Source organism: Seriola aureovittata, chromosome 14 (assembly GCF_021018895.1).
Source record: "Seriola aureovittata isolate HTS-2021-v1 ecotype China chromosome 14, ASM2101889v1, whole genome shotgun sequence".
Classification (NCBI taxonomy): Eukaryota; Metazoa; Chordata; class Actinopteri; order Carangiformes; family Carangidae; genus Seriola; species Seriola aureovittata.
The window spans coordinates 12,112,233-12,138,735 of record NC_079377.1 but is presented as its reverse complement, the minus strand read 5'-3'; the positions used below and the strand labels follow the sequence as shown (position 1 = coordinate 12,138,735).

The 26,503-nt window shown below is 40.2% G+C and overlaps 3 protein-coding genes and 1 long non-coding RNA gene across 6 annotated transcripts; 1 reads left to right on the top strand and 3 right to left on the bottom strand.

Annotated features, from left to right (window-relative positions):
• Window positions 1-273: 273 nt before the first annotated feature.
• rassf4a (Ras association domain family member 4a) lies at window positions 274-18,941 on the top strand. Of its 3 annotated transcripts, XM_056396072.1 has the most exons (12): window positions 274-368; window positions 1,573-1,985; window positions 6,161-6,229; window positions 6,371-6,446; window positions 13,986-14,092; window positions 14,843-14,913; window positions 15,693-15,862; window positions 16,508-16,609; window positions 16,686-16,737; window positions 16,848-16,969; window positions 17,929-18,026; window positions 18,765-18,941. In XM_056396072.1, the coding sequence occupies exons 3-12, from the start codon at window positions 6,177-6,179 to the stop codon at window positions 18,832-18,834; spliced, it is 921 nt and encodes a 306-aa protein (XP_056252047.1). In that variant the 5' UTR covers window positions 274-368; window positions 1,573-1,985; window positions 6,161-6,176; the 3' UTR covers window positions 18,835-18,941. The 3 variants fall into 3 exon arrangements, with proteins under 3 accessions (XP_056252047.1, XP_056252046.1, XP_056252048.1); XM_056396071.1 differs by lacking the exon at window positions 1,573-1,985 and having other exon boundaries at window positions 18,765-18,940; XM_056396073.1 differs by lacking the exons at window positions 274-368; window positions 1,573-1,985 and adding an exon at window positions 5,703-5,912.
• On the bottom strand, window positions 3,782-5,585 carry LOC130181701 (C-X-C motif chemokine 2-like). Its single transcript, XM_056396074.1, has 4 exons — window positions 5,435-5,585; window positions 5,111-5,240; window positions 4,934-5,017; window positions 3,782-4,393 (listed from the first exon to the last, which is right to left on the bottom strand). Exons 1-4 carry the CDS (start codon window positions 5,562-5,564, stop codon window positions 4,270-4,272), a joined length of 468 nt encoding a protein of 155 aa, XP_056252049.1. The 5' UTR covers window positions 5,565-5,585; the 3' UTR covers window positions 3,782-4,269.
• LOC130181703 (uncharacterized) lies at window positions 11,494-12,652 on the bottom strand. Its single transcript, XR_008829621.1, has 2 exons — window positions 12,319-12,652; window positions 11,494-12,170 (listed from the first exon to the last, which is right to left on the bottom strand). It is a non-coding gene; the product is annotated as an uncharacterized LOC130181703 (long non-coding RNA).
• Window positions 18,942-22,682: 3,741 nt separating the features above from the next.
• On the bottom strand, window positions 22,683-25,666 carry LOC130181446 (GTPase IMAP family member 4-like). Its single transcript, XM_056395671.1, has 2 exons — window positions 25,532-25,666; window positions 22,683-24,206 (listed from the first exon to the last, which is right to left on the bottom strand). Exons 1-2 carry the CDS (start codon window positions 25,545-25,547, stop codon window positions 23,170-23,172), a joined length of 1,053 nt encoding a protein of 350 aa, XP_056251646.1. The 5' UTR covers window positions 25,548-25,666; the 3' UTR covers window positions 22,683-23,169.
• Between the last annotated feature and the right edge of the window lie 837 nt (window positions 25,667-26,503).

The following is a 26,503-nucleotide window of genomic DNA, read 5'->3' as shown; positions in this document are numbered from 1 at the left end:
GATTCGAATAGATTATAGGTCCAAATCACAAAATTAGCATAGTAAAAAAAAAAAGTTGTCTAATGATGATCCTCTGAGCTTTTGTCATCAAAGAGCAGAATGCAAGACACTGCTGTGAACTCAGATGCACCTTGATCAGGAGGAGAGAGGTATGCAGCCCTGATTGCGTTAGCCCCGCCCACCCTGAGTGCTGATTGGCTGAGGCGTTCCAGTACGGGCCTTCTATTGGATCACCCTGTTGTCAGTTTTATCCTCCAGCTCTGAACGCCGCACGGCCGGGCAGGCATGAAGATAACGAAGGAGTAGCGGGATAGCGAACATCGCTGGTAGATATATACGGAAGAAGACGGTGGACGCGCTCTGCTATGGTAAGAAACAAACTGATCAAATCTACAGCAGGGTATTTTTTTATAGGAAAATAGCAGGAGGGAGGAAACTTTACCTAGAAAATCACGCGGTTAAACACCACCTCAATTGGGGTTCTGAAGTTGGACGCAGGTTTCTAACGGTAACAGTTGTTTTCTTTTTTGCATCCAGGAACATTAATACTGTGGCGGCTGCTACAAAACTTTCCTTATCGTCAGCTTTTGTCTGTTTTATTCAACTATTAAAACTAGACGTTCATTACAGTAATGGCTGCAATACAAATAGATCTTTCTTCATGAGGTGATTTGCAAGGAAATGTCAGCGTTTGTCTTGAAATTCAGACTGCACTGTGTGCGCTATTTGGAGCACTCCTGGACATTTTACGCATGGGAATGGATCGACTTCGGGGCGCAGCTGGCAGTGTAGGTGCGATAATTGGATACGAATCTCGCGATGATCAAACCAATTAGCAGACCTGCAATGAAGGTTCTTTGTCCACCGAGGGAGCTTACACACACACACACACACACACACACCACACACACACACACACAGAGGTAGAGAAGAGAAGAGAAATTCACCAAAACCTCATCATCACCCAGTAAAATGACCTCTATCTTCTTTGCACAGCTCACAGCCTTTGGTCCATCTCCTGTGCAGCCATGTGCAGTGGCTGAATAATTCATAATAATGGTGACAGACTGGAATCCTTTAAGTTATGGAATATTTATACACCCATTATTATGTATAAATATGTATGAGAGATAGACTGACCATCCCATCCCATTATGCACCTACTCTGTCAGCAGTTTCCTTGGATGAAAGTGGAGATGGGCAGAGGTCATTACAGGGAGGGAGGAGCGCTGATATAGGTGCAGCCATTGCCTCAGTAATTAACATAAACAGTGTTGGATTTTCATGAAGACCATGAAGAGTCCATTAGAATAGTTTGGATTTTGATTTCAATCTTTTAACTACGTGAGAATAGTAAGAGGAGCAGCGGTGTGAGAGAACATTCAAACGACTTGTCTCCTATTTTGTCCTCAGTGTTCATTGTTCAGCTGAAATTGTGCCTCACTTCCCGGAGTCACTTCCCATTCAGACAGTTGTGTGGTCAGTACTGGGCAGTCTAGTTTCCTGGTTTTTGTGGTGACTACTGCTGCTCATGCAAGCATTTTTTTTCTTCTTTTTTTTTCCCCCTATAAGAAACTTCTGCTTCAGCTGCAAGAAAAGCTAAAGAATCACCTCCTCTATCATGTGACCAAATGATACACTGCAAGTCCACAGCTCATCTCAGACAGTGGGCTGCTGGGAGAGTCCCAACCGAGAGCTCAGAGCTTTAAGCACTTTGGAGTAAAGACTACATTAAAGCCGCCCAGTGTCCTGCAGGCTCTGTCCCGGCAGGTGTTGTCAGTGTGAAGAGAGACAACAGTCCTTGTTAATTTGAAACAATACGACACTGTGTCATCGAGCTGCTTAATGGACCATCAGTGACTAAGACGGAGCCATTTCTTCTACACCCAATGAGGATCTCGATGAAGTTTGGTGTACATCGCACTTTAGACACTAGGTGGCACCATTGTGACATCAGCGTCATGGTTATGTGGCTTAAGTGACAGGTATTACAGAGGCAAGTGTTCGAATGTAACATCCAATGTTTGTTCAAAGTATAGGCTACAGTGTGTTACAGTTAAGGAGGGAGTATTCCTGCATTTTAACAAAACATTTCTTTCTTTTTTTATTCATATAATCTTAATGCAATTCCTATAGAAAAACCTATATCGTTAAAAAAGGAAACTCACTATAGAAAAAATCCTAAACTCAGACCTCAGAATAAGACCTAAGACTCAAAATCACATCACCTTACACAATTAAAAGTTTGACTTCAGATAAGACAAATCTGCTACTAGTGAGTACAACACCATTACACCTTGTTCATTAACACACTACTAAAAGTTGTTAATGAATCAGTTGTCAGTGTGTATTGAAGACTGTGCTTACCTTTGCATTACATGTGGATGTGTAGTGTGTTGCAGAAAAGGTGAAGTAAATCTGCAATTTGTGTTCAAGAGTCAAGAAGCTTGACAAAGTTTATTTCTTAGCTGATAGTAAATATTGAGGTTTGGGGTGTTTTGTCTAGAAGCAATAGTAGTGCTAAATCCTCAATTACAAGCTTGTATGCTAAATTATACCTAAGTAAAAGTGCAGAGCTATTATTAGAAAAATATATTTTAAAATATAAAAAGTATTTATTATGACAACAGAATCGCAGAACAGAATGTTTTTATGTTATGTTATGTTTTTGTATATTGTTATTGTGTTAATATAATGATTACTTTAACCTGCATTTTTATATATTTGGTTAAGATGTAGCAATCTTTTAATTATTGACATTCTGTTGGGTAGTTGTTATTGAACAATGCAGGAAGTAACTACAGCTGTAATACAATGTCTGTATAATTGAAAAGTACTGAAAAGTACTGGAGTAAGTGTGCATAGGATTTTAAGGGTGAATTTCTGTTGGTTGCATGCCATCCAGAAACAAGACAGTTATCCGGACAGCTGGTCACATATCCTCTCAGTTGGTATCCTGTTTAATCCCATCTGCAATGAATTATTTTTGGCTTCAAAGGAACCTCAATCCTTTCACTGAGTTCATCAATAAAACACCAAATATGGAAAAAAAACATCCTTACCCAGCTCTGCCTGTGACAAAGAGGAGCTTGTTGAGCCACTTACTTTCACTTTCTGTTCTACCATCATGTGCCGTGAAGCGTTGAGTGATCTCATGGGATTGTATCAACAGACCAAATCAATTCCTTTTGGTGGGAAAGGACACAGGCTGGCACATGCCTTGGTTATTCAATATCTCTTATTCAGATTGGTGTGAGTGCAGGGCAAAAGTATCGTGTGTGTGTGTGTGTGTGTGTGTGTGTGTGTGTGTGTGTGTGTGGGATCTACACTGTCACATGCTTTACAAGAAATCTCGGAGCTGCTTTGAAGCATGGTTATCAGCCACCCGCCATAAACACTCACTTTCAGTGCCCCACGCCCTTATCACCTGAATGTGTCCGTCTGTTTGTTCAACACCAGACAATAGTCCATAAACGTGTACAACATTACAACATGCACCATCACTGGTGTCTTGTTTTACAAACCATCACCAGCGAATGTTTTTACATGAACTCTGTAGATTTGACACTAGAGATAAGCTCCTGTTGTAACTTTGAGATATTTGTGCAGATGTTTTGAATGAGATATGTTTGTCTTTGCCTGTTGCTGATTCACATCCTGTAGTTTATTAACCAAAGCTGAGACTGTGGGTCAAGTGACCTCTCATATCCTGCCAAGGAAGTAATCGTCCTTCAGTTCTCCAGTCAGGAGCTTTAACAAAGAATAGCTCACAAGGCAACACCAGTGTTCAGATATATTTATTACAAAAAAAAAAAAAAAAGACACAATGTCGCAAAAAAAATTCCCATGTTCATATAAAAATAAATAACCAACAAAGTGTTCAGTTAGCTTTTACAGGTGCATACACAGAACTACACATAAACAATATACTGACCATTTTATAGTATTTTAAAGCTAAAGTTTAACATTTCTGACGAGCCTCCAGGGCTTTGTTTTTAACATTACATAAGTCATTTGAACAAAAAAACAGCCCCCTGCTTCTGGCCTAGAAGATCAGTTTTATTTACAGCCCAGGCAGCAATTCAGGGGAACTTGTTGTCTGAGCTGTGAGACATTTGTAGAAGTGGTAGTGTGCTGTTTCTGTTTAACACCAGCTGGTGGCCTGGAGTTAAGAGTCCAACAGTTTGGATTCTCCGTGTGTGCCCACTTCTCGCCACGCAGTAGCTTTATTTCATTTGGCAGGATGGTTGATTATTGGGAGTTTGAGGATCAGGCATTCACGTTATGGCCGCGGCTCCTCTGTCGAGACCGCTGTTGCTGACCTCCTCTCCCTCTCCCTCTCCCTCTCCTCCTCTTCAGGCACAGTTTCACATCACGACCCATTTTATGAGCTCTGGAAAACACAGAGAAGTGCAAACTTTAGTGTGGAGGTAGAGCTGGGAATGTGCTCCTGTAGTATCAGACAGTGTGCAGAATAAAAAATTAAAAAAAAACCTCTTAGCTTATTAGATGTGATCATGCATTAATAGCTTATATAGGAGAACCCATTAATACCACTAAGAGAGATAATACTAAAGTCAAGGATTACCAGCGTACTGGTGGCAAAACTAGGTGCTTTGTTGATACAAGAACTGGCTTGGCAACAAATAAGATACTGTTGGCAATGATTTACAGGAAATATGAAGATGGGTGGAACCCTTCTATAACCAAATTAGACCTTGAATATTGTTGTTGTCGTGTGCAAAGGTCATTGCTAAATTTGATTTTTTAACCTAAATTGAAGGTTGTGTGATCCTCTGGGGTTTACAAAGCTTTAGTGTCCGTTAGGATTACAAAGACCTCACAAAGCCAGGGTTTTCAGGACATGTTTACTGTTCATGCCCTTAATGAGTGTCTGTACTAATAGATAAGTTTCACTGATCAAGGCGCTCACCTATTCCAGCAGCGAGTAAGCTGTCTGCCCATCGGCGCCTCTGGATTCAGACACACTTGCTCGTTGTTACTCTTCAGTGTCACTCTGAAAAACACATGTAAAAATCCACACTTTGAGTCACATTCATCTGGATGTGCGTGTGTGGGAATGTGTGTGTCAGCAGGATCTGGTACTCACATGACTGTGATTTTGCTGCAGCTGGGGCTCTTTTGGTAGACTGTGAGCTCTTTCAGTTGCCCTCTGACACCTGGTTGTGTGTGTGGGCACAAGCATCTTCCCGGGACAAACGTGCTGTCTGACTCTCTCACTGCACAGACACAGTAACGGGATTACAGGTTAATTCGATACCGTGCAACACGAGCAGGGATTTAAGTTACTGCAAGTTCACATGTTAAAGACAGTTTTACCCAAATAAAGCGAGAATCCACATTTTTACTGAATCCAGATCTTATCAAAGAAAAACACACGGATACAAGCATAGATCAATCTGTAGATTCTTACCTGCGATCAGAGCGCAGCAGAGGATCAGGAAGGCGAGCTGACAGACGGACTGAAGGTAAAGCTTCATATTGGAAGCAAGCTTAGCGTTGACACTGAGCCTCTGAGCCACATGTTGCTGTTTTATACTCATGCTCCTCCCCCGCTCACTCAGAGCTGGGCTTTCCAAACCAGGAAATTCCCCACGGCACTTTCCCTCTGAAATCAGGACGCAGTCATCAGGATACAGGGATCAGGGACAGCATTCCTCCAGTTTTGTCGGAGGAGACTTGACACCCTGAAGGACACAGTTATTGATGAATTTCCCTTTTTTTCCCCTACCATGCACTGACTTTATTAGGCTAAAAAGACAGCAGTTGTGTTCTGTAAAACTGTGCCAGAGAGACAACGGAGGTGTTTCTTATCATTAGTGCAGTGTATGCCAATTTTCAATAAGAAGCCGCACACAGAGGCAGGAGTCGTCCTTGAATGAAGACACAGTGTTAGTTTCCAGGTTTTGTTAGGCTTAGCCACAACAACACAACTTCTATCAGTTTGCTGGCTGTGTGTCAACAACACCATGTGATTTCTCCTGATTTCCGTCTCCAGCTTTCCAAGAGAAGAAAAATTTTCCAATGCTCGAATTGAATCAAAATGAAATATGGCAGCACATTACATTCATATGCATATTGAGATAATGCAATCCATATGTCGTTTTTAACGTTTGTTACTCATATTCATCTGCCACAGCTGCGCACGAGACAGAATGGGTGAGCCTCAGACCTACGTGAAGCTCAGCGAGGAGAAACATATACCAAAGTAAGTCCTTTTAGTTTCCTCACTGCGAGGTATTTATCTACAATAAAGTAATCTCACAGTGGTGATTGCATATATTAAGTTTCATCCTTTCTTGCATCATGAGAGCTAATCTTTCCTCTGTGGTCTTGTGTTCACATTCAGGTCTGACATCTTGTCACTACTGAGGACATACAACTGTTATCATGAAGGGAAAAACTTCCAGCTGAGGACTCGTGAGGTAAGACAAGCTCAGCTGCAGACATGCCACCTGACAGGAGACGCTGCTGGTGGAAATAAAAGCGTAAACAGGGAGAGTAACTGATAATGCCTTGGCGGTGGGTTGGTGGACGGATGTGGGTAGCACACATAACAAAACTGGAAACCGGTTTCATTCTTAGACAAGATAATGAGGATTAAAAATCTGAAACCAAATAAGCTTCCAATATGATGACTGTTCTGAGTTCAGATCTGCGATTACTGGCTTCTTGTCCAACATACCAAAGGGCTTGCAAACCACAAGAAGCCTCCCCTCACCCTCAAGAATAAAATGGAAATGGAGGGAGGGAGGGAGTTGCGGGTTTCAGTCATATGTACTCACTGCTTAGCAAAGCAATTCTACAGTAAACGCCTGCTGTTTGCGGTTTGTTCTGCAAAGCTGTTTGTAAGAGGTTTGGTTATTTGTTTGATAAGTTTTCTGATTTTATGATCGGGAGTTCCCCCTTGTGGTCTCAAGCAGATTTGTGTGTGTGTGTGTGTGTGTGTGTGTGTGTGTGTGTGTGTGTGTGTGTGTGTGTGTATGGGCAGGGCACAGCAGGGTGGTCATGGTCTGTCCCTCTTTTTTGGTCCCCCCAGCCAGACTCACTACATTTTCTCATTCTTGGGAAAATCCCCCACATTCACAGACCTGATGTAGGTACATGCATTATGCACATGTAAAATATAGGGACCAGTGATATCATAATATTAACCAAAAGTAAGGATGCAATATCTCAAACCTCTAAAACAGATGAAGATATTTAACAGAACTCATTATAAAGAATGACTCAACACACTGAATTACAACTGAGTAACAAGTGATTTTTCAGCTGAAACTTTAATGTGGAATTTTGATAGCGTGTCATTTATTTTTTAACTTTAACTAAATGCATGTCACTTTGTAATTCAACCAAAACATGTTGCGTCACTAATGTCTAAAGAGATTCAGTCCAGACTAGAATCACCTAAATATACATTTCTTAAGTGTGATATAAAAATAAAGAGGTTACTACACTGAGAACTGTTGATTCTACAGCACATTTCTTCTGTGTTATTGCTCAGGTTGTCCAAGGATCCAGTTCCAGGAAAGAAATGTTGACAACAGACAAAGAAAGAGTTAAGGGTCAATGGGGACGATGACTCGCTCATATAAGCTAAAAATGCATAACATCTACTCTTTCTGCATTCACTTGTATTTTGTCAAAATCAATATAATTGCTTAATTGGTAATCAAATATTAGCTGTAAAGCTGTGACAAAGCAATGTTTTAGTCTGATACAGTATATTGCAAACTGTTCAGTCTAGTTCCAACAAAAATATTGTAAAAAAACTGCTGAGAAACAAAGCGAAAGACAGCATTGTTAGATCAGTCTAGTTGATGACAAAAATTGAAACTTAACTGAAGCCACAAAGCTATACCAACACGATCTGATTATCCAGGTGATGTGAAATGGGATCCTAATGAATGAACGTTCAAGTGGGAAAAAAAAACAAAACAAGTCTGTTCCAGCTCCACCGTTCAGACTGTTCTGGAAAAGTTCATGAGTTCAAGCTACACAAACTTTTTTAAGAATGAGAGTTTGTTCGTGACCTTTGAAATAGCAGCTGACAAAACAGTGTCACCACCCGGTCCATTCAGCAGCTGTTCTGGAGCTTTCAGTCAAAGATGTCGAATATTCACTTTAAATTTTGTGTGAAAAGCTCCAGAACAGCAACTAAATGTCGGGTTTGTCAACTGCTTTTTTCCGATGTCGAAAATTAATTTCCAATTAACAACAAGTGATGAAGTGTCCTTAAAGGAGATATTTGCTTATTTCAGAGAAAACTTACAAATAGCCCCTTTAAATTTGAATGTCGACCGTTGGGCAGCATCATCTGCTGATGAGGATCATGTGACATTGTGATATAACCAAAAGCTTCAGAACAGCTACCTAATTAACTTTACTGTATTGTTAGAGTAGGATGTGTCATTGCCATAATTTAAGTCCAGACTGTTCTCGTCTGTGGTTCCCCGATGGTGGAACGAGCTACTGAATGCTATCAGAGCAGGGGCGTCCCTCTCTATCTTCAGAAATCTGACTAACTTCTTTTCTGAGAGCACCTCCTCACCAAACACCTTTAACACCATAACATGCCTAACTAGCAGGTACTATGCACTTCTTTGCTTGATCTCCTTGCATTTGTGAAATAGATGTAGTAGCACTCATGCCAAGATCCCCTACTGCTGCCCCATAAAGCATCTGCTGTAATGTAATGTAATGTAGGATATGTGGTAATGAAAAAGCCCTTTTGCCAAATACACTGTGAAATAATGTTGAAAACTATAATGGTGCATATGTAAAATTCTTTATTTTCTTGCTATAATAATTTATACATGACATACGTACATAGTGACAAAGCTAGAACTCTTTAACCTCATGAACCACACAGACTGAGACTAAAGGTTAGTCATGACTGACTCATTGGATATTTGGTGGATATGAGGGACAAAATATATTACGCAGCAGTGAAATTCTTGGGGTTGAAGCTGGCCTAAGACCAAAATTGGGAAACTCATTATGAACTTGATGAAAACCAGCCTTAGACTTGCACCGTCACTCCCATACAGAGCTTCATTGTGTTCATATTTACCTTACATGTCTTTCTCTTTGTTTTAATTGTTGGGCAACTGTCCAGACCGATGCGAACAGGCTCTGTGTGGGAAAAAGAAGTGGGAAAAGACGGTTTAAAATGGCACAGGGATATAAAAGGGTTTGTGTTTTAAGATTGCGCCATGATTGCGCTCTGCAGGTGTAGTCAGGTGACGTGTATTAGTCATGTTGTGGCAGGACATGTCAGGTGGTTGGAGGTTCGGCACCATCCAATAAATTTTGAGGAGAAAACAAGCTCTAACATATATTCCTACTAAGAGTACAACTGTGTTATGCGTAAAAACAAAAATGTGGATGATGCTGATTGCTTGAGGCATATTCTTATTTTGCTGTTCACACAGCAGAGCGAGACCTTTGCTGGAGCCGGTACTGATTCACTGTCTTGCTTATGAGCGCTTCAGCATGGTGCATTTGTGGTAAAAGGGATGTAAACTTTGGTCTTCTGATTCAAGGAATAGTCATTCTAACAACTTAACCGACCTGTTACTACAGAATGTGTTGACATTATAATGTGGAAGTCAAATGATTCCAGTCTGATCTGAGTCACCACTGGGCAACACTTGCGTGGCTGACAGTATTGTGCCTGTGCTTGTCTGCTCTAACACCACATATCGGTCTATGTGCATGCAGCTCACCCTAGTGGCTGCATCGAACACTTTTCAGGTTAAAACGCCTCCACTGCAGCACCATCGGCTACCACTAGATGTCAGTGGCATGCTGTTTTTTTGGTTTGTTTTTTTTAAGATGTGAAGCTCACTGCAAAGAAGTCACTAGTATGGTTGGCCTGTAAGAAGAAGTAGCAGCAGTAGCACAACAACACCAAAATACTCCACGTAGAAGTCCTGCATTTATATTAAATTAAAGTATTGATCTTAAATTAAAGTATGTAATTATTATCAGCAAACTGAACTATTCATTAAAATGGACCCTGTGAGTTTTATATTATTAGATATATATGCAGGTGGGTGACAAACCCGCATAAAGTACGTTGAAATGTCGCTCCACCCCGAGCCTCCAGAACAGCTTCACTGTTCCTCGTCATAGATCCTCCAAGTCTCTGAACTCCTTTGGAGAAATGAACAGCATTCTTCCACAATATTTATTTTCCTTGGGTGGTATGATAATGTTGGTGAAGAGCGCTGTCTAATACCAAAATCATCCATACAGTAGGTGTTCAGTTAGGTTGAGATCTGGTGAGTGTGACGACTGTGATATATGATTCACATCATTTTAACATTTTGAAGTAATTATTACACACTTTTTTTTAAGGGTGTGGATAAACTGTATGATACAGAAATGTTTGATGAGCAGAGCAGATTTACAAAGCACAACACAGACCTTCTGAGCTCCTTCATGCAGCTTTGTTCCTCAGGAATAGAAGTCAAGCTCACATCACTTCCTGCACGTAAATTAAATCAGTACATTTTATTTAAAAATAAATTCTATTTTAAAATCATCATCACCTTCAGTGACTGCTTTTTAATAATCGCCTCTAACGTAGCTGCTCAAAGATACTGCACCGTGGGGCCACCGGTGAAGAGTATAAATTACACATAATAAATGCAATAGCCTATATTTAATCTATCAACAGGGACTCCAATGTAATGAGCACTAGTATTACTAGTATTACTGTGACAGATTGTGCGATACGATTCATGATTAGTTGAAATTATATTTTTTGCAAGAAAGTGTTCATGGTTGTATCTAAAAGGATGGCTGTAATACTTTTCAAAGATTTGTTACAACGTACTCCATCCCTGTCAGCCATTGTTTAGTTAGCTTTATTAGCATAGTGGTTTTAAAGTAGCAGGGGAAACATGCATCACATTTTGCCTGAGAAACTACATATGAATTAGTACTACTGTACTACTGAGGAGGAAGTGGGTAAACACTGAAATAATCATGACTCCTATATTATCCCTGTTTGGTGGAATTGGTGGTGTTACAACTCTCCCCATGTTACAACCATACTCGGTCTCCCTACTCAAATACTGTAAAACTTTACTTGAGTCCAGTATTTGAATGTTGCAATCCCAAACTGGCCTGTAGACACAGCTTCTTACAGTGTTTTAATACATCCGTGCTACGTGGATGCAGCCCTGGCAGTAGCTTCTCAACCAGGGCAGCAGCTAACTATACTGATGACCAAAAATATTGATTACTTTTTTAAATTAATCATTAAGTTTCTCAAATGTAAGAAAATAATAAAAATGTTAATCACAAATTCCCAGTGCCAAAAGTAATATCTTCAAAAAACAAAAGAGATTCAGTTTATGATAGAAAACAGAAAACCAGCAGAAAATTCTCACGTTTGAAAATCTGGAACCAGAAAATACTCGGTGTAGACAGAGCAACTAGAAATGGCAGACAATAAACATGTTCATGATTATTTTAGTATTTTATTACAAACTATATCCTTTACATCTTTACAAAATATTAAACAATGTAAACACGTAGACTTCAGTCCTCAGTGCATAGAAATAAATAGATCTTCACATATGGTGATTTTGTCTTTGCTCAGACATCGTAGTAAGTCCCCTCATACGGTGCTCTGTTTTAATCCTCATACAAAGAGCAGGTTCTTCCAGCCTTGTTTCATTGTGAGATATTCCACCAAAGTGCCGACAGGACACGGCAACAACGTCTCCCTTCAAGTCCTTATCTGTCCAAACAGCCAGTCCATGGGGTCTTTGCCCTTGCTGTCTCGTTCTCTGCCCATCTTGAGAGAAAATTCCTCTGTGCTGTTAAGACTCAGACTGGAAGGTCTGGAAGTCCTTAGTGCGCGGGGAGAGCCGCGAGGAAGCGAGGCTGAGACAGAGAGCTTCATCTGAGCCTTTGAGAGCTGCCGTAGCCTGGGGGACCTCTGGAGTCTGACGGGGCCGCAGCTCGGGGCCTCAACAGGGCAGGCAAGGGCCTGGATACTGGTCATGTACTCCTCTAGAGATTGGGAGCCCTGGGTAGACTGGGAGGATGATGGATGGACAGGCAAGTCCTCCAGCGTCTCAGTAATGGTGGGTAGGTGAGGCAGAGAAAGCAACAACTGCCTGCGTTTCATGCTGCATTAGGGAGAGGAAAAATCAAAAAGTCAGATAACAAGACAACATGTAAAGTTGCTGCAGTCCCTCTAAAATCCATTCGTACATATAGCTGAACTGTAATAAACAATAACTGATAATGGAAAAAGAAAGAAAGAAACACTCTCACCTTTGATTCTTCAGTTAATGTGTCTGACACGCAGAGTGAAACAGAGTGATGTCTGGTCTGCTCAGTTGAGTATGACTGGACCGGAGTGTGTATCCAGGCTTTATAGAGGCACACTGCAGCAGAGCGATTAACCACGACTGCCAAAAATAGCCCTGCTGACCTTACTCACATCTATGGGAATGTGTGTGCGTGAGGGTGTGTCCATGCCTGTTCAGGAAACTCAGGAGTGGCGGGTTAGCAAGGTTCAGTGCTGCAGCTGCTCTGAATGTTTATGTTCCCGAAACAATGAAGCCCTGGGAGCGATCTGACACACCTCCAAAACCCTACTTTCTGCTTCTCCTCTCCCTCCCCTGACATTTACATCCATCTCCTGACATATTAAAATGATTCTTATCCATCTCAAAACGGTACTAAAAACTGACTGTGTTTATCTCCAGCAGTAGTATTCTTTCAGCTGTCAAGCTTCATTTTGATTCCTCTGCTGTATAACATAACAAATATGTCATCCACAAGTTTATCCAGTGAGTGCCCTCAGTGGAATACTTTATAGCATTTCTGCCTAATTCTCAATTTGTAGAGCTTTAATTAAAACCAGTCAGATGTCTTTTGATTATTTAAGTGACATATGTTTCTCTGTCGGACAAATTAATCAAAAAGTACAAAAAGGGTTTGCACATCCACCTTTAAGTTCATTTTTTTGGACTTTTTGACCGTGGTTACTTGCACCGCATGGCTCCCTCTCTCTGGCTTTGTCTTTGGTTGAGTGGGATGTGTTATTCTTCTACCCCCGGACAATTTGCTCATGAAAAATTCACCATTTTCCTGAGCAGAGTAAGGCCAAAGGTTTGTACTTAAGCACTTAAATGACAAGCTCTCACATCCTAATGACTCGTGGTACTGCAAGATCAGCCATTTAATCTTAAACGCTGTACAGTATGTACAGATACAGCCGTCCACACTCATATATGTCCTAAATTAGTAACACTTTGTAATACTTTTATAATACTTTATCCTGAAATATCTTTTCATTTATTCAACAAACCAACAAACCATAAATTACTTGGGTTTAATCAAAAATGCTCCAGGGTAACCACAAACCACAAAGAGTTGCATTGTATTATGTGATATCAAATTAGATATAGTGATTAGATATAGTATCTACTGAGTGTGACAATCAATGATTACGTGTGTTATGTGTGATTACGGTTACAATTGTGGTGTAACATCTGATTTATTACTGATTCAGTTAATAATTTGTACAAAAAAAAATTGGCTGACCTCTTTGTTTTGGTTTTACATTGAATCACTGTTTTTACTTTCTGAGCAGTGTGGACATTTTCTTCTAATTTTAGAGTTTCGGTTTTGTGAAATCAAAACGGCCCCCCCTGTGTGTACGTGACCCAAAGCAGCCACGGCTCTGTTCCCATTATTTCTGCCTCCTCAGACGTGACTTCACCCTTGTACTGTGTTGAAAAAGGGTGGGTGGAGCCTTACGAGTTTTCTCCAAGATGAGAGGGTTCACCCTGTAGCTGTGAGCGGCTGCTCCTGCACGTACACCTGACACTGAGCCACTATGGCGGGCGGCCAGCAGGATATCCCCCCCCTGACCGTGCCTGCTGATAATTATTGTTATATGATTGTGTGTTTCTTTGTGTATGTGTGTGCAGGAGGATGGGGGGCTCATCCTCGAGGGGTTGCTGAACATCTACTGGGGCCTGCGCCGACCAATCAGGCTTCAGATGTACGATGACAATGAAAGATTCCGTCTCAACCGGTACGACGACCTTATCCACACTGACACACAGATGCCTCCATGTGCTGAACAAACAGATGTGGGCCAGCAATATTAGCAGGGACCTCTCACACAGTAGCGGAGAATGTCTGCATCTTGAAACTCTAACCCCACCCTGTATTATTTAGTTGAGGAAGCTGGGGAAACTCCTTTTACCTGAGTAGAACATGATTTTGCTGTACTGACAATTCAGGATTTTCTTCTTCTTTTTTTTTTGCCAATATCTTTGGAATTAAGATAAGATAATACAAGAGAGGAGAAATTTACAGCAGATCAGAAAGCAGTCTAAAGAGGTAGCTAATGAAATCTGAAAAAACTAAATAAGACACAAAGGAGTGACATCCAAAAGATAAATATTTGCATTGGAAACACATTTTAAATGTCCATAACATTCACTGGTATTCTCTGAGATAAATTCAATATATTTGGGTTTAGGATATTAAGTCACATTAGTATTATTTTGGATTTTTCACTGTTTTCTTACATTTTATGACCAAAACAATAATTATATTAATCAAGAAAATGATTGGCTGATTAAGCAATAATGACAATAATTGATAGTTGCAATGCTAGTCAAAAATGTAGACAGTGGTGTAGTGGAAGTAAATAGGCTTAATGAAAAAGAGGAGTTAAGAACTACTGAATTATTTTTGCAAATCACGTGGATGCATTTAAAATTTTGTACACTTTAAAGAAAAACAGTGAGCATCTTCTCCCTCTGTCTTTCTACAGAAACGATAGGTCTTCTGTGTCATCGGCGATCTCTAACAATAATTCACCGGGCAGAGAAATCGGACCAGCGAGTGAGTGATATACACGTGCAGTCATTGTCACACATGCACAGTCACACTCACACACACACACAAACAGCTGATGGATTACTGTAGATTATACACACACACACATACTGAAACCGATTAGAGCTCCACACATGCTTTATTCAGCGCTTCCAGTGGACAGGTTGGCTCACATGTTGAGAGCAGATTATTGTGAGAGGCCAGATCAGATCACCAACACTATAAATAAGCCGGGTCAGACTTAGACATGTGGCTGACATTGGCCTTTTAAAGCAGTTTTATCAATTGTTGACATCTCACAGATAGACAGTGCACCGATTTTATTCACTCCCCCTGCAAACTTATATTATGTCGAAAGACGTGATGCAGGACGGCAGGTATTTTGGTTGGATACAGACACATTTATAAGCTTCATCGTAAAATGGCTCTTCAAAAAATATGTGGACAGTGAATATGAGCATGATATAGTGGTATGATATAGTCAAATTCTATATAAGAAAGGAAATATATAAGAAAAGCCAACATGTCCTGGCTTAGAGAATATAGAAGGGCTTTTAGAAGAAAATTATTCATTTTTAACCAGGAAAAATACTGTTAATGAGCCAAGTTTTGTTCATTTTTTCAAAAGAAAGTAAGCTGAACCAGTCAATGCAGTTACTTCAATTTAGTGTGACTGACTGAATCAAAGTATATAGTATATAGTACAAAGTTTATGTCTGACGTATATAAAAACAGCTGATGCATGTGTTAAGAGGGGTGTGTTTTTGTTTACGTGCATCCCTGAGGTGGTGACATGGGTGGTCAGGAGGAAGAGGATTCTCCTCAGCTGCTGAGGACCAGGAGTGACGCTTCCTTCATGCGGGTTCAGAGGAGGTCAAAGACACACACCGCCAGAGATTTGCAGCGTTTGCGCACACACAGGTTCTCCATCAACGGACACTTCTACAACCACAAGGTACAATAAACAGAACACAGACACAAGCACACACGTTAATGTATCCCGCTGTTGACACATCTCCAGGTGCAGAGGGGCAGTGGTTTCCTGTGCTGGTGTGTGTCTGCACTTGTGCTTGGTCTCACAATAGCCTGCTGTAGGCGGATTTTATTAATGTGCCACAGAATACAAGGTTACACTGAGTTCCTTAATCAGTTTCTACTGACTACACTCCGTGTGTGTGCGTGTGTGTGTGTGTGTGTGCGTGCGTGCGTGCGTGTGTGTGTGTGTGTGTGGGTGTGTGTGTGTTTGTGTGTGTGCGTGCGTGCGTGCGTGCGTGCGTGCGTGCGTGCGTGCGTGCATGTGTGTCTGTGTGTGTGTTTGTGTGTGTGCGTGTGTGTGTGTTTGTGTGTGTGTGCGTGCGTGCGTGCATGTGTGTGTCTGTGTGTGTGTGTGTGTGTGTGTGTGTGTGTGTGTGTGTGTGTTATTGAACAGATTCCAGCTGCAGACTGAGGGATTTCCTTTCTGTTTTAGATTTCCGGTTCAAAATGTGCCAAGGTGTTCAAGTCCAGGAATCCCTGCTCACATCAAGGAGTCACGAGTGTTTCTAATACTTAGTGTCTTCTCAGTTATAGATTTCTACATGTTTGTTTCTCTTGCCCTCAGACATCTGTATTTACTCCCGCCTATGGTTCGGTCACTAATGTACGAGTAAACAGCTCCATGACGACTGAACAAGTCCTCAACCTGCTGCTGCACAAGTTTAGGGTAAGCAGTGAGCTGATGGTGGTGTTTCTGTAAAACTTAAAACTAGAAGTAATCTGTTTTTTTTCTGTCTTTGAAGGTGGAGAATAATTCTGAAGAGTTTGTCCTTTATATGGTGCACGAGTCTGGCGGTAAGTTTTATAGTTCATGTGGTTTTGTCTCTAGAAATGTGTTTTTTGTGTATCTGTGTGGAGTGTGTATGTTTGTGGTCAGTGGCTTTCTTTGACTGTGACCCTTGTAGAGAGGACCTGCCTGAGAGATGGTGAATACCCACTGGTGGCTCGGGTGCTTTACGGACCCTGTGAGAAGATTTCCAAGATCTTCATCATGGAGGCCGACCTGGGAGAGGAAGTCACGTATGATGTGAGTCTGGGCCTCGGGCCACCACTCTCTCTGTTCTCTCATCTTGTTCACAATACATGACCCTTTTTCTTTTTTATGTGCAGTCCTCCACATAGACACACAAGGAAACAATGCACCAGTGATAGACAGTTGGGTTAAATTTAGCAAGCCGAGGACAGATATCCTGTTTTGGGACTGATGTAACAATAGACTAATATGACCAACTGTATGTTGTGACTGCACTGAGCAATATAAATAAAACCAGATTGTTGCTGGAGATGTTTTCTGGATTGTCTATAATTGAATCACTCCCATACGTAGGCCTATATATATATATATATCAGATCATCTCAATAACAAAAAAAATCTCATTTACTTCAAGTGATATCTAGATATAGTTTTGGTTTTGTGTGTGCAGGATTTGAAATAGAAACATATTATTTCTGCCTTGACTTCAACACAAAGGAGGTGACTAAAATTTTGTTTGTGTTGCTTAGAGCATTAAAAGATTGCGTTTAAATTATTCCACAGTAATGTTTCTTTCCAGAATTAACCTCCATGTTACTCTGGATGAACTACAGAAGAGTCTTTATAAGTCTTTATTTCTACACATCCAGGACAACAGGGAAGCTGTGGAAACAGATTTAATTGTTGTGTTCTTTAAATTTTTAATTTAAAAAAATGTGAGTTTTGTTTGATTGTTGTAATTGTGATGAATTTGTTTAATATAATAGTAGAGATATCCTACTGTGTTTTACCCTCTATTGGAAAGGATCATCTTGTGTTGCAGACAGTCAACGCAGTTCATCTTTTAGTATTTTATTTGACATTTTTATCGTTTTATTCTTATTTTATGGACAGAGAAAAGAAATATGACAGCTATTTGTATGCCTATGCAACTACAATATGGGTGGATGCAGTATCATATAATTGATGCGTAGCTCACTTGAGCGTATATGTTTGAATCATTTTCTCCACAGGTTGCCCAGTACATTAAGTTTGAGATCCCTGTTTTAGACAGCTTTGTCGAGAAACTTAAAGAGGAAGAAGAACGTGAGATAAACAAACTAACCAAAAAGTAAGTCAACAATCTCTCAGGGTTTCAAAACTAGCTTTAGTCTAGACAAAGCCTTCTTTAATGACATAACTAATTTCATTATGTGAAGCCAATATCGATGTCTCCCGCTGGCATTACGCAATCAAAACAAGGCTGCTTCCCTTCAATGAGGACAGTGTTTGTGTGAAAAATTCATCACTCACTGCTTTCATGATTATGTAATCATTTGACTCATATGACTGATATTTCAGCCCTTTTACCCCAGTGTGTGTGTGTGTGTGTGTGTGTGTGTGTGTGTGTGTGTGTGTGTGTGTGTGTGTATGTGTGTCACTGTGACGATGACTGTTGACTTGCGGCATGTGGGCTCAAACATGATTCTTTTTTTTCTTTTTTTTGCACGTACAGGCATATTTTACAATCTACATGCATGCACACATTGTAACTTCTAGCGTTAACCTATAAACATAAGGTGCAGTCTATTTTGAGTCAATCCAACGTACACCTTCCTGCTGCCATAAATACTGGCTAATGTGTATAAATCGACGGCTGAAAATAGTACCCAACAAATTCACTATTTACATTTGCTAAAAACTGCATTGCCCATCTGTTTTTTTTTATTATGAAACTATATATTTGTGACCAGTTTTAAAGTTTTACATACAGTAGTAACTTGTATAAAACTTATATTATGGAAATCAATGTATGTATTTGAATGTGTATTCATAATCATGTGTCATGTGCGCTTTCTCACCTCTTCAGGTACATTGCTCTGAAGTCTATGATTCTACATCAACTCGAAGACAGAGCTCACACCAGTGACAGAGTATAGAGCAGGCTGTGTACGGATGTAACCCGTGTGTGTATGTGTGTGTGTGTGTGTGTGTGTGTGTGTGTGTGTGTGTGTGTGTGTGTGTGTGTGGTGTGTGTGTGTGTGTGTGTGTGTGTGTGTGTGGTGTGTGTGTGTGTGTGTGTGTGTGTGTGTGTGTGTGTGAGGGGTGGGGTGGGATGGGGTGGGGGGGTGCAACACTAATGATTGTTGATGTACTGTGGGAACATTTCCAGACACTGTAGTGAATGTAGAGTTAAAGGTAAAAGGGGAAAAGTAAAGGCTGCAATAGAACCAGTACATGCACCAATGTGCTTCTACTTTTAGAATTACATATCCCAGCAGTGTGTATGATTGATCTGTTTTTTAATGTTATTACTATTAAGTGCGTCACTGTTTTGATAACTCTGAAATTAATGTATTCACATTTTGTATGAAAATTCTTACTACAAATACGGATATTTATACCAGCTGTTTTTGGTAATGTATGACTTGGACCTTTTTACATAATAAATCAGTTTTAGTGTGGCCTTTATAATTGCTGCTGGATCTCTGCTGACACCAAACATAATACACAGCTCAGACTTCCCACGAAGAAAACAGTCGTCTTTATTATTTCCCGAACTTCCACTGTGACTAGAGCTCAGATTAGCATTGTTCTTCTGAGTGACCCTCTGTGCCAGCTAGTTCCCATGAGCCTGTTTGTGTGTGTGTGTGTGTGTGTGTGTGTGTGTGTGTGTGTGTGTGTGTGTGTGTGTGTGTGTGTGTGTGTGTGTGTGTGTGTGTGTTGTGTGTGTGTGTGTGTGTGTGTGTGAGAGAGAACTTATCAACATTACACAATGGGGGTATCCTGAGAGAGAGGGACTGTTCCTTTTTCCCACAGTTTCACAAACAGTAAAATTGTTGTAATATTTTGTGGACCTACCTTGACCTTAAACACAGACCTACAGTCAGTTGAGTCAGATAATTAATAATAATAATAGATATTTGGATATTTGTTTCTTATTTAACTGTTAATGAAATCAAATTTTCATGATTCCAAGCTGAAATAATGAGGGAGGCAGAGTCAGTCCAAGAACAGTAAGGCAGAGGCAGGGTTTCAATCCTCTACTAACAGCTTACCTCTGACCTATTTCAGAAGGCATGTGCCACAGCATGTTTGGACACATACTCAAGGTCCAGGAGATTTTGACACACAGGCTAAATAATAACAACAATAACATTTTACAGTCCTGGTACTTGGGTTAAATGTCCCTGGTCAGTCATTGGATTCATATGGGATGAGGGACCAACATTTAAGGTAAATGCCAGTATTTGAAAAAATCATAGGCTTTTCCAAAATAAAAGCTATCTGTGGTGATCTCACTCATGATATCATTCAGAAGGTCAAGCCTATATCAGGATTTGAACCATGGACCTCCACCACATATTGAAGTGAGGTTAACCCACAGCTCTATGGAGCATCCTTGATCTGAGCTACAGAATTTACCCACTCAAAGTGTTGAATTGTCAAGGCTCCAAGCAATGTAAACATATTTCATATCTATCCACGATATAAAGCCATTGTTGCTCATCTGTCTTTATGATGACACATGCAAAGTTTGGTAATGACTTATTAAATCTTTTCAGAAAAGCAGTTCATTTTCACAATGCCTCTTGAAGAGAGACACGTGACTGCAAATATTGCCGAGTGGCTTGAGGGTGATATTGACAAATTTGTACCAGAGAAAATCAGTTCTTTGGTGTTAATGTCATTGTAGTGGTGAGGATGTTGGCAGAAAAGCATGGGTGGACATCGGTATGATGTGCAGGTCAAACCCTGACCTTGGTTGTGCAAAGTGCTCTAAAGAACCACAAAGCTATCTCCAGACGTGTGGCTGCTGCAGGATGCTTTGTCGAACATTTTAAGAAGAGTGGTCTGGCATTCACCAAGCTAAGCAGCAGCAAATAGGCAGACTTTAACACATGCTGGTGCAAGGCGTAAAGACTCAATGCAACAGCACTTATCACATTATCCAGGCTGCTGGAACACAGCTGGCCAGTGACTGCTCCACTGTCTGACTCAGCAGTGACTCTGATAGGAAAACTTGCTGATCTGAGCCATTTGATAGAGCTACGGTGTTTCTGAGTAGGCAACAATATGTTACCTTCTGTGCACTTCCACAGCTTGTGCAAAGTCTTAAAAGTCCTTACAGGGTTCAAGTTTTGAGACTGCACCAGTAAGGTCATACCATGACTAACTGTGTTTCAACCTGAATCCCCAAACACAGTCCTACTTGCTGCTGCTCTAGAGCGCAGATTTAGAAAACTTAAGTTCTTGCCTGCTGACGAAGCATTCAAGGTCCAACAGTACAAACCATGGCATTTGCTGCCAAAAAAGAAGTGAAACAGGCCAGTGTAAGTGAAAATGAAGCCCGCAGCACAGCACAAGACAGCCCAGTAACGCATGCCAAGGGTGCAACATTTGTTACTTGACAACATACTGGGATCATCATCAGACTCCAGCACCAGTGATGAAGAGGATGAGAAGCAGTTAAAACAAACTGCAGGAGTTGTTGATATATATTAGAGACCCCCCGTCCAAGAAGGAGGATCATGGTGGCAAAGCTGGCAAAGTCGGTAAAGTCTTTGCTGTGTATTCCGGCAACATCCGTGCCATCAGAGCGTCTGTTTTCTGCAGCAAGAATGGTGAAATATTGTGTATTATATCTTATTTTGTATTTTTTTTCAAGGGAGAAAACATTTCCCAGGAAGGCAGGTTTTGAATCATGTGTCAACTACACTTTGTGGTGGCTGTTCGTACATCATCAGAGCATTCTTTTTAAATTCACTGAAATGATTTATTTTCCTCTGCAGAGACAGAGCAGGAAACATATTTACAAGAGATCATCAAACACTTAACAAATAACTAGTCACAATGATGATGTCTTTTTCTGGCAATATATACATCCATGCATCAGTGTGAGCATTGCTCCATACCATTTAACAGTGGACCAGTATCATTTTGTTCAGGCAAAGAGAGGAGCTACGTGATTCTGTTCAATGCAAGTGGAGACCATCTTTTCTCTTTCAGAGCACAATGTTCAAAACAAACCTATAAGGCCCTTGAGAAAGGTCGCCATCTCGTGCTGGTTCTGAGAAATGCCACGGGTAACGCCATCAGAGGGCGGCTGATAGCAGTTCTTAAGGATCGTCATTGATTGTCAGTAGTACCAGTAAATCACCAGCAGATGTCAGTGTCACTACATGGAGCACATATATGGGACCGTGGGTGTAATGGGCAGGGATAGTCACAGGGATGATAATTTTACCCTGATTTAATAAAATGTAAGCCTATCACACCAATCTATTCAGCTTATACTCAGTCTTCAGTGATTGATGTTCTTCTCTATGGCTGGTGTATGGCTGATCATCATGACAGCATTAACCCAAAATATTTGATGGTCTAGAATTCTTCATCAGAAATGATTTTGTTGTATTTAGATAGAGCAAGAGGCACTGCCTTGCCTCTTCATTTAAACTGTTGCCATCTATCAATATGATGCCCCTCTATTCACCATAACCAGAACAGGCCATTAAGTTATTAAACAAGTAATACACTTAACAATTAATTAGGATGTCCAGCTGGTCTGGCCAGCCTTGGGGATGGGCATGTGTGTGAGTTGGTATGTGTGTTGCTGACTCGGTATGGGTATGTGTATGAGGATTTAAGAGTATGCCATTTGTGACTCTGTGATAGTGGCTCTGTGATGTTGTGATGAGATGCCTTGTGAATATGCTGCAAACTGGGCCTGTCCCTCTCAAACAGAGTGAATTCAAAACATGAGTCAAAAAGCCAAATACACAAGGAGTCTGGCAAAGCACTGGCAGTAGGTTTATTAGAGCCGAGCAGAATAGTTGATTCACTTTGATTATCAGATTTTAAGTTCAATCAGCTGAATCTTGTAGACACCAGTTGATTTTTTTGCCCAATTATTTCATTTTTAGTTACAGCAGCAGTAAACTTCACAAATACATGTCCACATATCCAGTCGCATTGGTATTCATTTGGAGTCAGGTGTCTGGTTCCCTGATGAATGTAAATTCTACATTAAAATTTTTATTCTGAAAAAACAACAACAAAGAAATAGTGTAACTAATCAGAGATACACACATTTAGGAACAAACGGTTTCTAAAGGATATTATCCAAAATATAATATAGTACAGCGTCATTTTTGCAAGAGTTAAATTTAGAAGTTTAAAATTGTCTAGTATAATTTCTTATTTGACTATAACAGGCCAATTTATGGAACTGCACTGAGGGTATCAGCAAATGGAAGTTGATCTTGCTGAATTGATTACAAGATTGTACAGGGATTAAGCAGTTTAAATGGATTGAGTTCTTCAGCTTGAACCCTGGCCCCCCTTATATAACTATCCTTTAATCTCCCTTTTTCCACTTGAAGTTCGTTGTCATGTTTTGCTTTTAAATCATTCTTCATTATTTCAAATTCCTGTTCTTTCGCCTCTCTCTCTCTCTCTCTCTCTGCTTCTCTCTCCTCCCTCTCCTTTCTTCTCTCCTCATTCATCTCCTGCTTCTCCCTCTTCCTCTCCTCCTCTCTCTCTCTCCTCTCTATCTCTCTCTCAGCCTGGAGTTGTTTGTTAATTTTCTTCATCGCCTCCTCATATTTTTCTTTCATTTTCCTCTCGATTGCCTCTTGTTCTTTGCGCATTTGCTCTTCTTTCTCTTTCAGGATGCGTTTTTTCTCCTCTTCGATTACCCTCTCTGCCTCTTGGAACATGTCGTTGGTGTAGTGGCTTCCCCCATTCTTCTGGGCAATATTTCTGATCTTCTGGAATAGCTCACTGACCTGAGAGCGATCCTTAAGCTTATTCTTGAAGACATGGTACTGGCCATTACATTTGGCCACAAGCTCCTTAAGGTCTTCGCATTCATCCAAGAACTCCTCAATACCGTTGTCCAGAGAGTCACCACAAGTAAAGAGAACCATGCTGTATCGGTCTGCATCCTTGCCAAACATTTTCTGAATGTTCTGCACTGACTCCTTTTCCTCTGATGTAAATCTGCCCACCTTGATGACCACCAGGAAGACATGGGGTCCAGGAGCAGCGAAGGAGATGCATTTACCTATTTGTCTGGCTGTTTGCATCTGGTCAAACCTGGTGTCAAACAGGCCTGGGGTGTCGATGACAGCAACCTTTTGTCTATCTACCGTAGCTGTGCCCTTAGAGCAGTCTATGGTCATAGATTTAGCACTGCACTTTGATTCGAAGCACTCTCGTCCCAGAATGGTGTTTCCGGTGGCACTCTTCCCGTTCCCTGTCTTCCCCACCATCACAATCCTCAGCTCCTCATCATTTGTTCTGCTAGATCCTGTGTAAAGAAATAAGTGACACTGAATAACAATATATAGCAGGTTGTACATACTTTTTACTTAAAGGGGTTGTGCAGGGGCACGGGGCATTTACAAGAAGAGCTACAGCTTACATTTCCCTGAAAAGCCACTTAGAAGACAGCAATGTGTGCAAATTATGGATACTGTGTCTGCATTGAGGAAGGTCACATGTGGAGTACCCCTAGGATCGGTAATTGATCCAAAACCTTTCAAATTTTACATTAATTATATTTGTAATGCTATGATTTGTAATTTGGGCATTTTTTGAGTCTTTGAGACTTAATTCCTTGGGGTTGTGATTGATCATAAACCAGCATTGAAACAATTCAGTGATTAAATTAAAGAAAAAATATCTAAATCAATAGCAATTAAGTATAAAGCTAGGGATATATTAAATTCTAAGGCCTTGTAATTTACTGCTCATTTATACTTATATATATATATCGCTGTGTAACTAAATCTTACAAGCCTCGAGATGTTAAGAGAATGATATCAGAGATGATAACAGAAAACCATGTGACAAGTAACAAGTGGCTGGGTGTTCTAAGAATCAGCACTTGGGCGTATATAGTCATGTTTCCTTGTTTATGGTTAATGAACCAATAGTGTATTCATACATCCCTCTTCTCCCTCTTCTTCAAGATATTTGACCAATTATGGAGTGAAGGCTTTCTAAAGTATTTTCTCTAAGTGTATAAAGACTATTCCTAGGGGTTTCTGCTTCAGAATTGAGGTGACATCATGCACAGAAGCCTGTATTGATGAATCCTGAATAAACATTCTCAGCATAAGACATCCTGGACTCCAGAGCTCTTTCTTCACCACCTACGATAAGGATTTCCCTAACAGTTTGGAAGTGTGAGAAGTGGGGAACTTAATTGATAAGAATATAGGCAAGCATATATAAGCATTCTGCTTGTGCATGGGCCTGTTAAGTCACTACTTAATACATAGACAGCTGACTTCCTTTTTTTGTTTTTGTTTTTTCTGTCTATATTGTTTATATTTACTGTATTATGTGTGATGACTGAATAAAGAAAACTACAATGACTACTTCTACAACATAGAAAAGATTTAACTTTGACACATGATTTTCTAACTGAATAAAATCAGATTATGAAATACAAAAATAAAAAATTATAAATATGCAGTTCTTTGCAGTTGTATTAGTATATGTCTACAGAAGTATTGGTCTATATGATCTACAGCAGTACATTACATAAAATTAGATTCAGCAGTGAGCACTGTTATCCCACCATAAAATAATGGTTCTTTAAAACATAAATACAGTAACTTGACTCACCTAAGTTGTTGGCCATGTTTGGGTTGTCAAAGTCCAGCAGAGAAGATACTGCAGCTGAAGAGAAGAGTTGAAAAGTCGAGGCGTTGAAGAGTTCAGTGTGTCTGCCACAACTACTTTCTCTATGGCCCTATTTATACTAAACCATCATTCATCACAATGAAAGTGAAACTAAAACTTAATCAGGTTGTTCTGTGATGCATGAATGGGGTGTATTCAAAACCATATGGTGCAGCAAAGTGAACAAGAGGTGTTTTATCATACCCCAGTTTATCAAGATGTTGCATTAAAAATATTTAGTCACATAGCACTTTAGGTTTGTTAATGAAGCTTTCAGGAGTAGTTTATAAAGAAAATCAATTTATCTCAATAAAATGCTAGTTGCTGTGTTCAATACATAATGAGTTAATTTACTGTAGTAGGAAGACCTCAATATTGAAGTACTATCATATAAAGTTCTTGAGCTATTGTGTTTGCAAAAGTGTGGCTGAACACAGAGTACATTCAAAGCTTGAGCCTTTTCTAAAACACCCTACATGAACTGGGGTTGGAAATCTTTAATGCCAAAAAAAAGCTAATGACATGAAGACATGATAATGGCTTCGTATATGTCCCTGTTATATGTGAACCTTATCTGTTTCATTTGGCTAAATTTAATCTTCTGAATCTTCTCAATACTGATTCACTTTTATTACCTCCCCCAAGGAGGTTATGTTTTCATCCATGTTTGTTTGTTTGTCAGCAGGATCAAGCAAAAAGTACTGAACTGTCTGGTACAGTATCCAGACTGGTACTGTATATCTTCCTACACTCACATAAGAGGCTTGCTAACCATGGTTACTACAGCAACTGCAGATGGTAGTGGAGCAGTTGCACACTCACGAGGCTGGAGATAAACAGTGACTGACCGTGTGTGCAAACACTTACAGGCTGAATTTATTTTCAGGAAATTCTTGTTTTAACTGTAAACATCAA

What these genes read in the sequence shown, in the direction of transcription:
- LOC130181701 (XM_056396074.1), bottom strand. Translation starts at nt 5,564, where the DNA reads ATGAGTATAAAACAGCAACATGTGGCTCAGAGGCTCAGTGTCAACGCT. An exon ending in CTGCTGCGCTCTGATCGCAG is followed by an intron (nt 5,241 to 5,434) that starts GTAAGAATCTAC and finishes GTGTCTGTGCAG; the next exon opens with TGAGAGAGTCAGACAGCACG. An exon ending in CTTACTCGCTGCTGGAATAG is followed by an intron (nt 4,394 to 4,933) that starts GTGAGCGCCTTG and finishes TGTGTTTTCCAG; the next exon opens with AGCTCATAAAATGGGTCGTG.
- rassf4a (XM_056396072.1), top strand. Translation starts at nt 6,177, where the DNA reads ATGGGTGAGCCTCAGACCTACGTGAAGCTCAGCGAGGAGAAACATATA. An exon ending in GAAAGATTCCGTCTCAACCG is followed by an intron (nt 14,093 to 14,842) that starts GTACGACGACCT and finishes GTCTTTCTACAG; the next exon opens with AAACGATAGGTCTTCTGTGT. An exon ending in GACACTTCTACAACCACAAG is followed by an intron (nt 15,863 to 16,507) that starts GTACAATAAACA and finishes TCTTGCCCTCAG; the next exon opens with ACATCTGTATTTACTCCCGC.